The following is a 13,640-nucleotide window of genomic DNA, read 5'->3' as shown; positions in this document are numbered from 1 at the left end:
ATGCTTTGTGAGGCATTCTATTTACATATGGAAGTGGATTTCTGCCACACTGCTAGACTGTTGACTGCCTGGAAAAATCACAGGAAGGCATGGTATCTTTCAGAGCCAAAGGCCATGTTTATGTTATGGCATTTGTGGCGGACACTTCAAAAGGAGAGACAGGAAAGATGCCAGGAAGACACCCTGCTATGAAAGGAGCCCTCAGCACATGATCCCAAGCTGCATGAGCTGTCCGGTCGTGATGGGACTTCTACTTTGCATAACAGAGGTCTCCAACAAAAGACTACTTCACAGTTTTACTGACATTTTTGTTTTGCTTATTAAGATGAACTACACATAAAAATTTAGGAGATACACCATCCAGAAGCAAGGACTTGAAGGGGCTTCATTTGTATTTTTTCAACAGGGCTCATTGACTTCTGGAAGGATTCATTATTTACAGTGGACCATCTGCACAGGGCTTGTTTCCCAGCTGAAATTGTTTCCAAAGAGAAGAGATCTTACCCCTGCTGGTGGCACCCAGCTGACCATGGAGAGTGGAACAAGACCACATAGGCCCAAATACAGTTAGAGCAGAGTAGATGGGTATGAACATGGACCGTTCATCCAAGAAACATCTGGAAGATCCAGGACTCAGAACCAGATAACCACAATCATACAGAGATTTTCCCACAGCCATAGCACTTGCAAGACTTATGGACATATATAGCTATCCCCAGACCCCTGGAAGGAAAGGGCAAGTTCCAGGATGTACACTGACCTGCCTCAGAAAGGTTTTTAGGTCTGCCCCCTGAGCCAGTGACATGCCAGCAGTAGCTATGTACTCTGATGGCCTGGTCTCCAGTGTCCTTGACCTTGGGTATGTCAGCCAGTTTCAAAAATAGGATTGGATCCCAGAGCTGCTCCTTGGAACATGAGCCCGTGTAATCCAAAGCAGACAGAGATAAAGGGTCCTTAGATCTCAGAAGCCCTTCCCACACAGGGAAGATCTCAGTGTCCTGGGGAGAACGTGAGAGGGCTGTGCAATCCACCCAGCCCTGTGGCATGTGAGGAGTGCTGCCGCCACCAGCTCCTGTGCCAGTGTTCACCTTCCCACATCCCTGTGCAGTTCTCTCTCCCAAACCTGTGCAGCTCAGCAAGAACCAGCTTCCATGGATGCCAAAGAAACCAGCCACACACCCAAGTGACCTTCTGTTTCTGAGGGCCAGTAAGAACACTTTGAGCAAGGACATGCAGGTCGTTTTTGAGTTTGGAGAACCATCATCAGTTCCTTTGTAGGCTGTTTCTGCTTCAACAGACATACTGGGAAACTTGCATTTCCAATTTCCTGCCCCTCTTTATTCTTGACACATCAAAATGTCCTGACCCCTGCACCAGGCTCTTTTGGGGTGTTTGTTACAAAATGCCTCTATGTGCTGCCTGAGTGGCAGCGCTGGGCATTGTGTTCCCAGTGACCCACCTGGTTACAATCTCCACCTGGAGGTATTCTGTTTTCCTCTCTCAAGCCCAGCAAGCTTGGAGCCAGGCCACCCTTTGGCCACTCTTGCTGCAGAGAGGAAAGATCTGGGGAGCTTCCAGGCAAGGGTGTCCCCAGTTGTGCCCCCCCCCCCGTTGCTGAGGGGTAAAACCCTTTCAATGAGCCTCAATCCCCTGTTCATGGTGGGTAGAGTGTTCACTGAGGTGCAGGCGAGGCAGTGCCCTTACCTTGACCTGCTCCTTGGTGCCACCAACACGGAAGGCTGTGCGGTCTCACTCACACCCTTTCCATAGCCCTTTTTTGGTCACTTCATCCTTCCCAAGGCTCTGTTGGCTGAGTACCCTGCATTGTAATAGAGCTGCCTGGGGACCTTCTCCATCCAGCCAGGCCCTGTTCTCTTCTGGGTCCTTTGCAAGGAAAGAAAGGAGACAGTAGGCTAGATGGAGCAGGGATGGGCTGGCCTCCCTAGCTCTCTCTTCCTCCCTCCTAAATGCCCTGTCCCCACCATTGGAAGAGAATCTAGTGCCTGGATGGTGTGGCATCTGTCCCCTGGAAAGTCCCTCCTCTACCTAAGTTACACTGTGTTGATCCAGGTCTGTCTGGTAGAATCACAGCTCGCTTGGAACATGGCCCTGAAATTAAATGCTTGGCAGCCAGGTTGTAAGTCAAATTCACTGCTGGGAGGTGCACATCCAATCCCCTCCTCCTACAGTCATTGGGACAACCTGAGGAAAAATTCTCCAAACTCCGGTTTGAAGAATCGTAATGAGTTTATTGGACTTGCTAACTGAGCTTGGGGTGCGGGTTTACTTACAGAGAAGCAGCCACCCCTCCCCTATTCATGGCTGTGTTCGAAAGTCCACACCCAGACATAAATCCTATGGTTCTAGACAACCTCACAAAATGGCAAAAGACCAGCCTCAGTGGTTTTTCCCAGCTTTTATACCCTTAGCCCCTCCTCTGAAAGCAGCTATGGTCAACTGATTGGCTGGAAGAGGAAAGGGGAGTGGCTTCTTTGTAGAGCATGAAAAGGAGGCGGGCCCATGGCATGTCATCACAGGGTCAGAGGAACATCTGAATCACACAAGTAAGATGAAATGTTGACACTCTGGTGATTGCATCACAGCAGACTCTATGACCAGGAGGACCATGGCTTTCAAAGCTTATTTTTGCCAAGTTTGTTATCATCAGGGATGCACCAGAGCCCCATTCCTCTCACATCCCTGTCCTGGACAGACTCAATCAATGAGCCTGTGTGCTCCACTGGTTAGTGTCCCAAGGGCATGCTTTTCCCTATCCAAGATCAAACTGTCAGGAGCCTTTCTGACATGTGAGACCACAAAGAAGGCTTGTCCATACCCCTAATGGGAGTTGTGTTGGAACCAGAGAATGGAGCTGCTCCAGGTCTCCGGGCTGGGCTCCACTTTGCTTTCCAACCATGCCTTGTGCTTTACCCACATCCTATCCTGTGAGTGTCAGCTGCAGGGAGGCATTTCTAGGCTGGTGTGGCCATGATGTGTTCCCCACCCTGAGGACCCAGGCTCCCCTTTCTCTCATGTTGCAGGTACTGCAACTGGACCTTGTCTATGGGGTCAGGTACTTTATGCCCCCATGTCCCCGTAGCACACAAGATATTGCTGCTATATTATAGGCTAGAGAACAGACTCACTGGTGCTCTAACCATCTCAGTCACAGGGAGATTTCCAGATGTTTTCTCCCACCTCCAAATTGCAGTATTCAGATGGGGGCTCCTAGAATGGTCCCCTCCAGCTGTCACACCTTATGAGCCTAATTGGGTTATTCCGAACTTGCTGGAGAGACCAAAAATTGAGCACCATCACCTCCTCCACAGCCACAATCCCACTTGGATCCATACACCGGCTTTCACCATGGCTCATGGGCATGTGCCCAGTCCTCAGCCCCTGTCCACCCTCCCAGAAATGCTAGACTTACGGACACCACTAAAGATCTTTTCCCCTTTGTGTCGTCTCTTTAAGACAGGGTGCTACCCACGTTGTTGGCATCTGGAGAATGTGGACTTCAAGCCCAAGGCCAAAGTTTATTTAGTCCCTGCTTCTTACCAGCTCTGTTTTCTTAACTGCATAGGGGTGGGTCAATTCACAGAGCACAAGACTCAGGGTTGCTAAGAGGAGTGAATACCCCTGTCCAGTATGGTACCCTCCATGTGCTGGATCACTTTATCAACTTGACAATCCTGGTTAGAGGGAACCTCAATTGGGGAACTGTCTCCATTGGATTGGCCTGTGGCCATGTCTGTGGGGCATTTTCTTGATTACTGAGTGATGTGGGAGGGCCCAGCCCATTGTGCGCCGTACCACCCCTGAGTAGGTAGTGTATAAGAAAGCAGGCTGAGCATAAGCCCTAGGAGCAAGCCAGGAAGCAGCACTCCTCCATGGTCTATGCTCCAGGTTCCTGTCCTGAGTTCCTGCCTTGGCTTCCCTTGACGATGCACTGTGCTGTAAGCCAAATAAACCCTTTCCTCCCCAGTTTGGTTTCGGCTGAGTGTTTTGTCACAGCAACAGAGAAGCAGACTAGAACACCCCCAGTACCTCTTATATCTACAGGCTTAGCACAGTGACCATAACATTGAGGATCCATCAACATTGTCATCCTGAGGTGGCACAGGGTATTACAGGAACATGGGGTTTAGAGTCTGGGGACCTGGATTCAGGCTCTTGTGCTGCCACTTGCTGGTGATGTGATGTAGATTCTGAACCTCAGAATATCTCTGCTTTTGTCACTGTGAAGTGGAGGTAAATGGGTAGTAGTGAAGACCCAGGAAGCAGAGCTAGCAGGCTTAATCATACCAAACTTGGCTAACATAGTTTTCTATCCCTTCATAGGCACACATTCTGGCAGTTCCGGCATGAGAACCCCAAGACCAGGGTTGGAGATCCTCCGCCTGAGGGGCTTCCTGGCTTTAACAGTGGGGTGATGCTGCTGAACCTGGAAGCCATGCGCCAGTCTCCGCTTTACAGCCATCTACTGGAGCCTGCACAGGTGCAGCAGCTTGCAGACAAGTACCGGTTCCGTGGTCACCTTGGGGACCAGGACTTCTTCACCATGATTGGCATGGAGCACCCTGAGCTCTTCCATGTGCTGGACTGCACCTGGAACCGGCAGCTCTGTACCTGGTGGAGGGACCATGGCTACAGCGATGTCTTCCAGGCCTACTTCCACTGCGAGGGCCACATCAAGATCTACCATGGGAACTGCAACACTCCCATCCCAGAGGACTAGGCACTAGCTCACCTGCTATGCCTATGGAGCCCCTAGGCCTGGAGAAGGAAGAGTGTCTCTGCAGGGGGTTGTCTTTTGGAATCCAGGTGCTGAAGATCTCCCAGCTGGCAAGTCCCTGTCCTACAGCACTCCAAGGAAGCCTGGCCTGTGGACTGCTAGTGCTCAGGCTGTTTTCCTTCAGGGCCCAAGGCATCATGAAGGACAAACATATAGGCATTTTCTGGTACTCAAAGGTTGAAGATAAGGAAGGAAAATCGCACCCTTGAGCTCATGGAATAAAAATCCTTTTAAAGAACTGGCCTTTCCTAGACCAAATATAAAGTTCATTTAGATTGACAGCCTTCCATTTTGTGAGAAAGAACAGCAGTACCACCGTAGCTCCCACTGAGCTCTGCATGAGTGAGGCAGGGTTTTAACAAGCAGCCCAGAGCTTAAGCATCCAAAGGAATACCAGCCTTCCACATCCTCACCCAGGAGGCTGTGATCTCCTCTCGGGATGTTCATGTTGCTTAGTGCAGGCTTCAGAAACAGTGCCCCCGTAGAGAAGGCCTCTTGGGCCGGCTGGGAAGCACTTAATAGTCTTCTTATTGTAGCAGTCACACCTCTTATCTCTCCATTATATCCCAGAACCCCATCTCCAGAATCCCATCTCCCCTTAGCTGTCCACCTGCTCCAGGTCACCTGACTGCTAAGGACTCAAATCCACCATCAAAGAACAGAGACTGGCCATGCCCAGGCGTACAGTAGGATTGCCAGCCTGGGAGAACTTATTCCAGCCGCCTCACCATTCACTCATGCAACTGTGTGGGCTTGCAAAGCGAGTGGTCCTCTTGTCTGGTTCTAGTCTCTGTGTGTTTTCCAGTTGCACCATGCCAGACCCTACATCTTCGCAGAGGTTAGTGTCATTTCTTAATTTCTGCTTTTCATGGGCTCTGTTTAAGTCAGCTGCCCACAGGAAGCCACTACTGGGCCAGGCCATACAGTCCAGCTCACGTTCTCAGGAGAGAACTGTGAGATTTCCTTGTATTATGTTTCAGTTTCATTTACTTTTTAAATTTCTTTTCACCTTAGCTAATAGCTAATAAATAATCTTGGAGAACTTCTTCGATTCATTTTGTTTGTTCTCTGGTCACACTTTTCAGTGGCATTAGGCTCTGAATGAAGAGTGCAATCAATCAGTATCATCCAGAGCAACCCCCACCATGATTAAGCAAAGCACGCTCACAGCAGGACTCAAAGGGCCGATCTGAGGGCCTGTCTGGGGGTGCCAGGGAGCTGGTATAGTTGTGCTTGGTTCCAAGACAAAGAGTCATTCTAGGCTTTGGTAGGGCCATCTGCTGCTGTATACAGGGACCCTCACCCTGTCTTGTCCTTAACCCAGACCTCCCAGTTGCATTCACTCCTGGCAAGGTGGCACAGACTCCATCCTGCCTTCTGCTGGGGCTGAATCCATCTGTTCTCTCAGCTACTTGATTTCCTATTTATAGCTTCTGGTTATTGGATGCCTGCCATGTGGCAGGCATCATCTTGAGGATTTATATACACTATTGATAATATTCATGAAAACCTCAGCCAGCTTATTCCAATTCTAAAACCAATTGTATGAAAACAGAAGCAATCTGGACACAGTCATGTTACTGCACTGTTTATGGCAGCTTTTTTATTGTACCAAAATTTTGGAAACAAAATGCTGAGTAGGGAAGTAGATAAATAATGCATACTCCATCTGTATAATGGAATACTTTATTTAAAATAATTTTAAGGAATCTTTAATGTCAGAAAATGCTTATGCTATTGAGTAAAAAGCTGCAAAATATAAAATTTTGTGTATGTCATTTACATGTGTTATCTATATGTATTTGTGTACAGATAAATACATACATGAAACATGTATGTATGTATGTATGTATGTATGTATGAAATGGGGAAGAAGCAAGAGTAAACCTGTTCTCTGTTTTGTTAGTTCAACTCCTCAAAAACCATTTTTCCAACACCATATTACTAAGCAATTATTTCAGTGGGAAAAAAGTGGATTAAAGGCTGGGGAACTTTTCTGCAATAACTGAAGTGCTTCTGAAGCTACAAGTGTCTTTTATTATTGCAAGGAAAACAATAAACTGATTACTCATCGTAGGCCAAGGCCCAACAGCATCTCCCATTTACTTTAAAACTTTTTTATTTTAATTTTAATGTGTATGAGTGTTTTGTCTAAATGCCTACAAGTGTGTGCATGCAATGCCCATGGAGGCCAGACAAGGGCTCAGATTCCATAGAACTAGAGTTACAGACAGTTGTTAGCCACCATGTGGGTGCTGGAAACCGAACCTGGGTCCTATGCAAGAGCAGCCAGTGCTCTTAACTGCTAAACCATCTCTCAGCCTCCATTTACTTTTAACTTTTTAAAAAAATATTTTATTTTATGTGTATGAGTGTATTGCCTGCATGTGTGTAAGTGCACCTGTGTCATGCAATGCCCTCTGAAGTCAGAAGACAGCATTGGATTCCCCTAGAACTGGAGTTAGGGATGGTTGTTAGCCATCATGTGGGTGATGGAAATTGAACCCAGGTCCTCTGCAAGAGCAGCCAGTGCTCTTAACCACTGAGCCACCTCTCCAGCCCCTCTATTTACTTAAAAATATATGTTGTATTTATTGTTGACTGTGTGTTTTGAGTGTGGGCACAGCAGACAACTTTGTGGAGTCCGTTCTCCCCTCCCACCTTTACATAGGTTTTGGGCTCAGGTCAAATCCAGGCCATCCGGCTTGTGTAGCAGGCATCTTTACCCGCTGCGCCATCTCACAGCCACCTTTTATTTTTGAGATCGCTCTCAGGAGTTCCCCCTCTTCTTTCACCAGTGTCCTTGGCTTAATCCCTTCTCATGAACAGCAGAATCACAGACGACAGCAAACCTAGCCAGACTGATAAAGCCATTGTGGGTTCCTTGCATGCCACGAACAGCTTTTGACAGATCCAATTGTCCTGCTGTGGTCAGTGTTGTGCAGACTTCCATACCTATGCTGTGCTTTGTTTCACCAAGCTGCCATTGTCAGGTACATGTGTAAGTGGAATGGAGGTCTGAGCAGAGCATTTCCGGGTATTAAACCTTTTTAACTTCATCTAATTTCCATTTTCACAATGACTTAATTTTATGATAAATTGCATATTAAATACTATACTTTAAAAATTATCTACATTTACTTAATATATGTGTATGCACACGAGTGAGGTGTACATGCCAGTGTGCATCTGGCAGTGATAGGACAACTTGTAGGAGTCACTTCTGCCATGTGGGTTCCAAAGATCCAACTCAGGTGCTGCAAGCACCTTCACACACACCCATCTTACCAGCCCACTATACATTTTTAACCACTCTCCTCTTCAGTTACTGCTGAGTATTAATCTAACCATTTTACCACTCATGGTTGGCCATGATTGATGTCAGCTATAGGAAGACAGTCTAGGCTAAGTAGGTGATCGGTCCTCACCTTTCCTGTAGATGCCTCCCTTCTCTAAAAAAAGTAAACTAATAATAGTAGCCCTAGCCCTGCTTCCATTTCTCACACAATACCATCTTTTCTGTGCACACAAAGTCCACTCCACATGTGCTAATTGCCTTTGGAAAGCTTGCGGGCTTACTGATGACATTCATTCTTGTATGTGTGTCAAGCCAAACAGACTACAGCATCCCCCACAATAGCATCATCAAGCCACAGAAGAACAAGTTGGTTCAGTGGACCCAACCTGGAGCACACCAGGGCTGAGTGCAGCACCTGCTCTAAGGGCCAGACTACCTCTCACTTTAACACTAACTGACTGATAATTGGAAAGGCTGACCACGGATCTAGAAGCAGGCACGGTGGTACAGTGGGAAACCTTCACCTGATCAGAGATCTGCCTGCCTGAATCTATAGCTGGCCTCACTCCCTGAGCCATCTTGGACAGAGGTCACCCCTTACTCCATTTCTAACCCAAATAATAAGAGGACCCACAAAGGATGGTTATGGTAGAAAGATGTGTTAGGACTTGATCAGCTATGAAATAGCACATAGATACAAGGGAAGTCTGCTAATTATTACTTAAGTACTTTTAAAAATCATAAATTACAGTTCACTCAATGAACTAATTGTACATTATATGCATTGCAGGTGGCCAGACGCTTGTAGGTGATCTGCCTTTTAGGTAGCCACACCACTCTGCAGACGGTGAGGAGGCCAAGGGCTGCCTCGATTCACAGATAACTTATTTGGCAATGTTTGGAAAACCATCTACCCCAGGACTCAATTTCGTCCTCTGAAAACAAAGGGTGTCTGAGTGACATCCGTACCATGAGTCATGTGTGATGCAGCAGTGTTTAACACATCTATTGGGATTCACACGTGTTGTAGCAGGAAGTCTGCATCTAATTCAGACCTCCAGACCCACTCACAGTTTACCAGCTTGGGATTCAAGTCCACACTGAAGTCCATGCTGACAACCGCAACAACTGATGGCGATGTACTCCCCTGTCCCTATTGTGGATGGGAAAAGTGGGATGCAGACAAACTGTGGATGGCTATTTGCAATCAGGAAAGACCTGTCTTCTGAGAGCTTCAGCCCCTCTGCTTGTGGTCCATTGACAGTTGGGTCCCCTAAGAGTTCATCTTAATTTTGGACTTCTGTGCCCAGCTTTTAATGGGCCTCCCAGGCAGAGCTGCTTTTTAGACAGACTCCCTGGTCACACCTGGGGAAGAACGAGACTCCAGCTCCAGCTCAGGAGACCAGGTGTTGCTGCGCTAAGGACACACTAAGCAGACTGGCCAGCTGATGCTGAGAAGGTGGGCCAGGACAGAAAGACCTTGCAGAGTACAGAGAAGGCTGCTGTGGTGAGGTGGGCTGTTCCCAGAGCATCTATGCTCTAACTCCAACCTGAAGGGAAGGGTACCACCATACAGCCACCCTCAGAGCCCAAGGAGAGAGTGTTGCATGCCTCCAAGGCCAGCCGCTCTTTCAGCCTCCCTTCTGAAGTACAGGTTTGTTCTAGCCCTTCCCTGGGCCCCACAGGTCTGGGCTGCTGACAGGGCAGCAGCCTATGTGAGACCATGATTATGGGGAGCCTCTCCAGGTCCCAGGAGAAGCAAATTGAAGACCCTCCTCAATTCCTATCTCCACTCCCTCCTGTAGAGAGCCTTCTCTTTGAACTTTATCAACAAACCGTACTCCCAGTCTCCAGCAGTTAGTTACTCCAGTGAGCTTCCTGTGTGTCTCTTTGTGTCCCCACAATGTGGCACTCCTGTTGGGTGTCTGAGCGCCTTAACTGAGGTAGGTAACTCTGTGTCACACTCCCTCTTTCCTCATTCAGGACTGCCTGTCCTGTGAGACTTTACCTGGGGAGATGCGACACAAACATATACTCACACCCTTCAGACAGGGAACCACAGACCAAAGTCTAACGTGGTGAACCAATGAGTTTACTGGGTTACTTACAGTAACCCAGTAATACAGAGACACTGCATCACCAAAAAGTCCTCTCCAGCATGGGTGAGAGCTCACAGAAGCTGTAACCCTGGCGCCCTCTGCAGGACTGGCAGACGGTTCAAAGTCTCCTCCAGGCACCTCAGCTGCTCAATCTCTCTGGGTATCTCTGCTGGTGGGGAGAGTGTCCTGCAGGCAGCTCTACCTCCCTCTCCTCTTCTCCCCTCCCCTCTCCTCTCTTCTTCGCCCAGGCAATTGCTTGCTGCCTCTACACCCTGGAGAGGCCCCCATGAATCTTGCACATTTCATCTCTCCAGAATTTTGTAAGGTGTGTTTACTTCCCAAGTCTCCTGAGCCTCCCTCCTCCCTCCAGGAGGCAATGCTTCAATGTGGAGGGAATTTTTAATTCAGAGGTAATTACACAACACTGCCTTTAGGCACCCCCACCCCCACCGCCAGAGTTACTCGGGACTACTGAGCACTACCATCCCTCCACACACCTCTTACTCCGTACATTGCTCACCTAGATGGCTTCCCATGTAGTTCTCACTCACGTACCCACCCAGTCACCAATGTCAGCATCCTTGTTCCTTCTGGGCCTGGTGAGCAGTTCTTTGTGTTGTAGATCCAGGAATCACATTGCTGGATTATGAGATAGACGGATACTTCTATTTGTAAAGATTTATTTTATTATTTATTTATGTACATGTGGGAAGGGTAGCAGAGGATCCCCTGCAGTTACAGGCTATTGTGAGTCACCAAATGTGGATGTCAGGAACCAAACTCCAGTCCTCTGAAAGAGCAGCTGGTGCTCTTAACTGCTGAGCCATCTCTCCAGCCCCAGTACTTCCATTTTTGACCCAGTGATACCATCTGCCTTCTTAGTGGCAGCCTCCTGCCCACCTTCTCCAGCAGGAGCCCCACTTTCTCTACATGTCTCTGCTTGTTTACAAGTGTCTGTGCATAGACACATGTGGGTTACTGTCATGCTGAAGTCTTCCTAAGCGTGTGGCTAATCCCAGCCAGTCCAGGCTGGAATGGCTGTGCTCAAGGCACAAAGCTGAAGACTGAGTTCCTGCTAGGTGTCTAGAATGCCTGTGCTGTAGGCAGACAGTTAATCCTCTTCTGTTCAGGCAACAGACAGTGGCAGAGTGTCCCTAATCTCCCAAGGCTAACTGAACATAGGCTTAGGAAAATAGAAGAGCCTGCTCATGGCCACTGGCAGACAAACTTGGATCTATCTCATCCTTTCTAACCTTTTAAGAAAATTATTCTTATCTCTAATCTAGGAAGCTGTGACAGCTTGTGGGTCTGCCCTGTTACTGAGCCTCTGTGGCTCACCCTTTTCACCTTTCTTCCCTGACCAGCCTCCCTTCTGGGGCTCCAGCACCCCTCCCATGTCACCCCATATGTCCCCTGACATCACATATGCTTCAAATTGTCCCAAATAGAGATCCCACTGCCCCCTGGCACCCAAAGCACTGTGTGTCACGCCCCCACCACTCTTTTTCCTCCGCAACCACCTCTATACATGGGTTGTCCCTCATGGGGACATCTAGCTTCAATTCTGTCTTTGCAGTTCATGGTCTGTTAACAAATGGTCTGTGCCCTCTCCTAGATTGTGCCCAGATGCCTTGTGTGCTGAGAGCCTTGCATGGCTTTTCTTTCCCTCTTCACCTGACCCTTTCTTTCTCCTTCATCCTGCTCTTCTGTAGAGCTCCAGCTAGAGGGGGAGAAAGGCTTATCTGAACCCCAGCTGGCATTGGGTTCTCCTTGTCTCTGACCTGTACCTTCTTGCATAGGGATTAAGGGCTTTATAAGAAAAAGTAACCATGCTGGGTAATGGTGAACATGTCCTGAGGGTCATAAAAGAGGCCAGAGACACGGGCTCCTAGGGCCTCTGACTAGTAGCATCCTATGACCCTGTGCATGGCCCACAGGAGTCGTGAGGCCTGGATGGGATAGTAAGGAAAAAGATGGGGCCTCTTGAAACCAGAGTCTTAAAGCAGGTGTAGACACTGGAGAGGCCACAGGGAGGACTGCAGAAGAGAAATGTGGAAAAGGGATGCTGGCAGGGGTGATCCGTGGAACCCTGACTCTTCTTCAGGAACACAAACACATCAACTTTGCTCTTTAATGTTCTCCTTGTTGGTAGACACAGCTGACATTTAGTGTTGCAGAGAAAACTCTGAACTCTCTCTGCCTCTCAACCATTGCACTTGCCCTAGTGCAGGGCAGGAATGGTACGGTAGGAACACTCTGCCCAGCATACTGTGGGCACTCCTTCAATCTCTATTGTTTGACCATATGAATAAGTGGAAACAATACCGTGCTCTCTCAAGAGAAAAATGGCAACAGTGGATTTGGGGAACAGAGCAAGGAGTGGGGGCAGGTCCAGAGTCACCTGCCTCATGGGGTCCCAGCAAGGAGCAGAAGAGGAAGAGATAGAAGAACTCTGGACAGCTGGGCAGATTTGGGGGCCATAAGTGGAGGCCCAGAAACCACCGCTCATAGCAGGAAAGCTTCCCTGGCCTATTACTGAATATGTCCATTCATTTTTGTCCTCTTATTGAGGGTAATGCTTTTCTGGAATCAGCAGGCCCTGAGGTGATTGTTTTGTTCCTGAGATTCCCAGGATCTGACTGGAAGATGGCCTTAATGTCTTGTTATTCCTTCAGAATGATCCTGAAGTGCAGGTAGAGGGGAGATGTGCACAGGGGAGCAGAGGCATAGAGGACCTGTGAGGAGAAAGGAGATGAGTTCTAGCAGTAGGTGTGAGCTTGTCTGGCCTGGTCCACTTGTTCCTAAAACCCCAAAATTCTGAGCTCCAGGCCTGTCTCCTGCTCTCTTCTCTACACCAGCTCCCTTGGGAAACACTCCCTGCTCCAGAGTATGTTCAGGTCCCAGAGGCCTGGCCCATTTCTGGAAAGGGAATGAGCCCTTGGAAAATGCTTTCTACCCTGAGAGCACGGTCCCCTCCCTCCTTTCTACACGGTGACCTCAATTTCCCATAAAAAGCACTGCAGAAGACCACATGGAACATGGAAAAGACAAACGAGAACCAGCAAGAGAGGGTGGCTGGGGAGCGGCACTGCCCAGTGTGTGCTGAAGCTGGCAAAGCCAGCAGGAGATGCCCCTGTGGAGACTCGCTATCAGGGTCACCCTGGTGGTCCGCTTTGTGCCTGCCAGTTCCCAGATCCAAGCACATGGTGGTGCTTGGGTAAAGCGCCCTGAGAAGGGAGGGGTTCCTAAAAGGAGCTTTAGAAAGCAAATTATTTTTAAAAATTGTAGCTGATGTTAAAAAGGAAGACAACTAACTACCGTAGCACCAAGGAACTGTCCTGCCCTGACCATGACAGCACTGGCCAAGCCAGGACATGCTGTAAGGTCTTTTTCATGAAAACAAAAATGTCCATGAGCATAAAGAAGCCCGTCAAGGCTGCCCCCCACT

At 48.5% G+C, this 13,640-nt stretch overlaps 1 protein-coding gene across 1 annotated transcript; it reads left to right on the top strand.

Annotated features, from left to right (window-relative positions):
* Positions 1 to 4,341: 4,341 nt before the first annotated feature.
* On the top strand, positions 4,342 to 6,884 carry LOC103726562 (xyloside xylosyltransferase 1; the record flags this gene model as incomplete). The annotated part of the gene is given in 1 exon segment (XM_008824180.2): positions 4,342 to 6,884. A coding segment is annotated over 1 exon segment (397 nt), but the record flags the coding sequence as incomplete, so codon positions are not given.
* Positions 6,885 to 13,640: the final 6,756 nt, after the last annotated feature.

This window comes from Nannospalax galili, unplaced genomic scaffold, assembly GCF_000622305.1.
Source record: "Nannospalax galili isolate Female #2095 unplaced genomic scaffold, S.galili_v1.0 scaffold2049, whole genome shotgun sequence".
Lineage (NCBI taxonomy): Eukaryota > Metazoa > Chordata > Mammalia > Rodentia > Spalacidae > Nannospalax > Nannospalax galili.
Note: the sequence above shows the minus strand (reverse complement) of the source record. Positions and strands in the feature narration are given on the sequence as shown.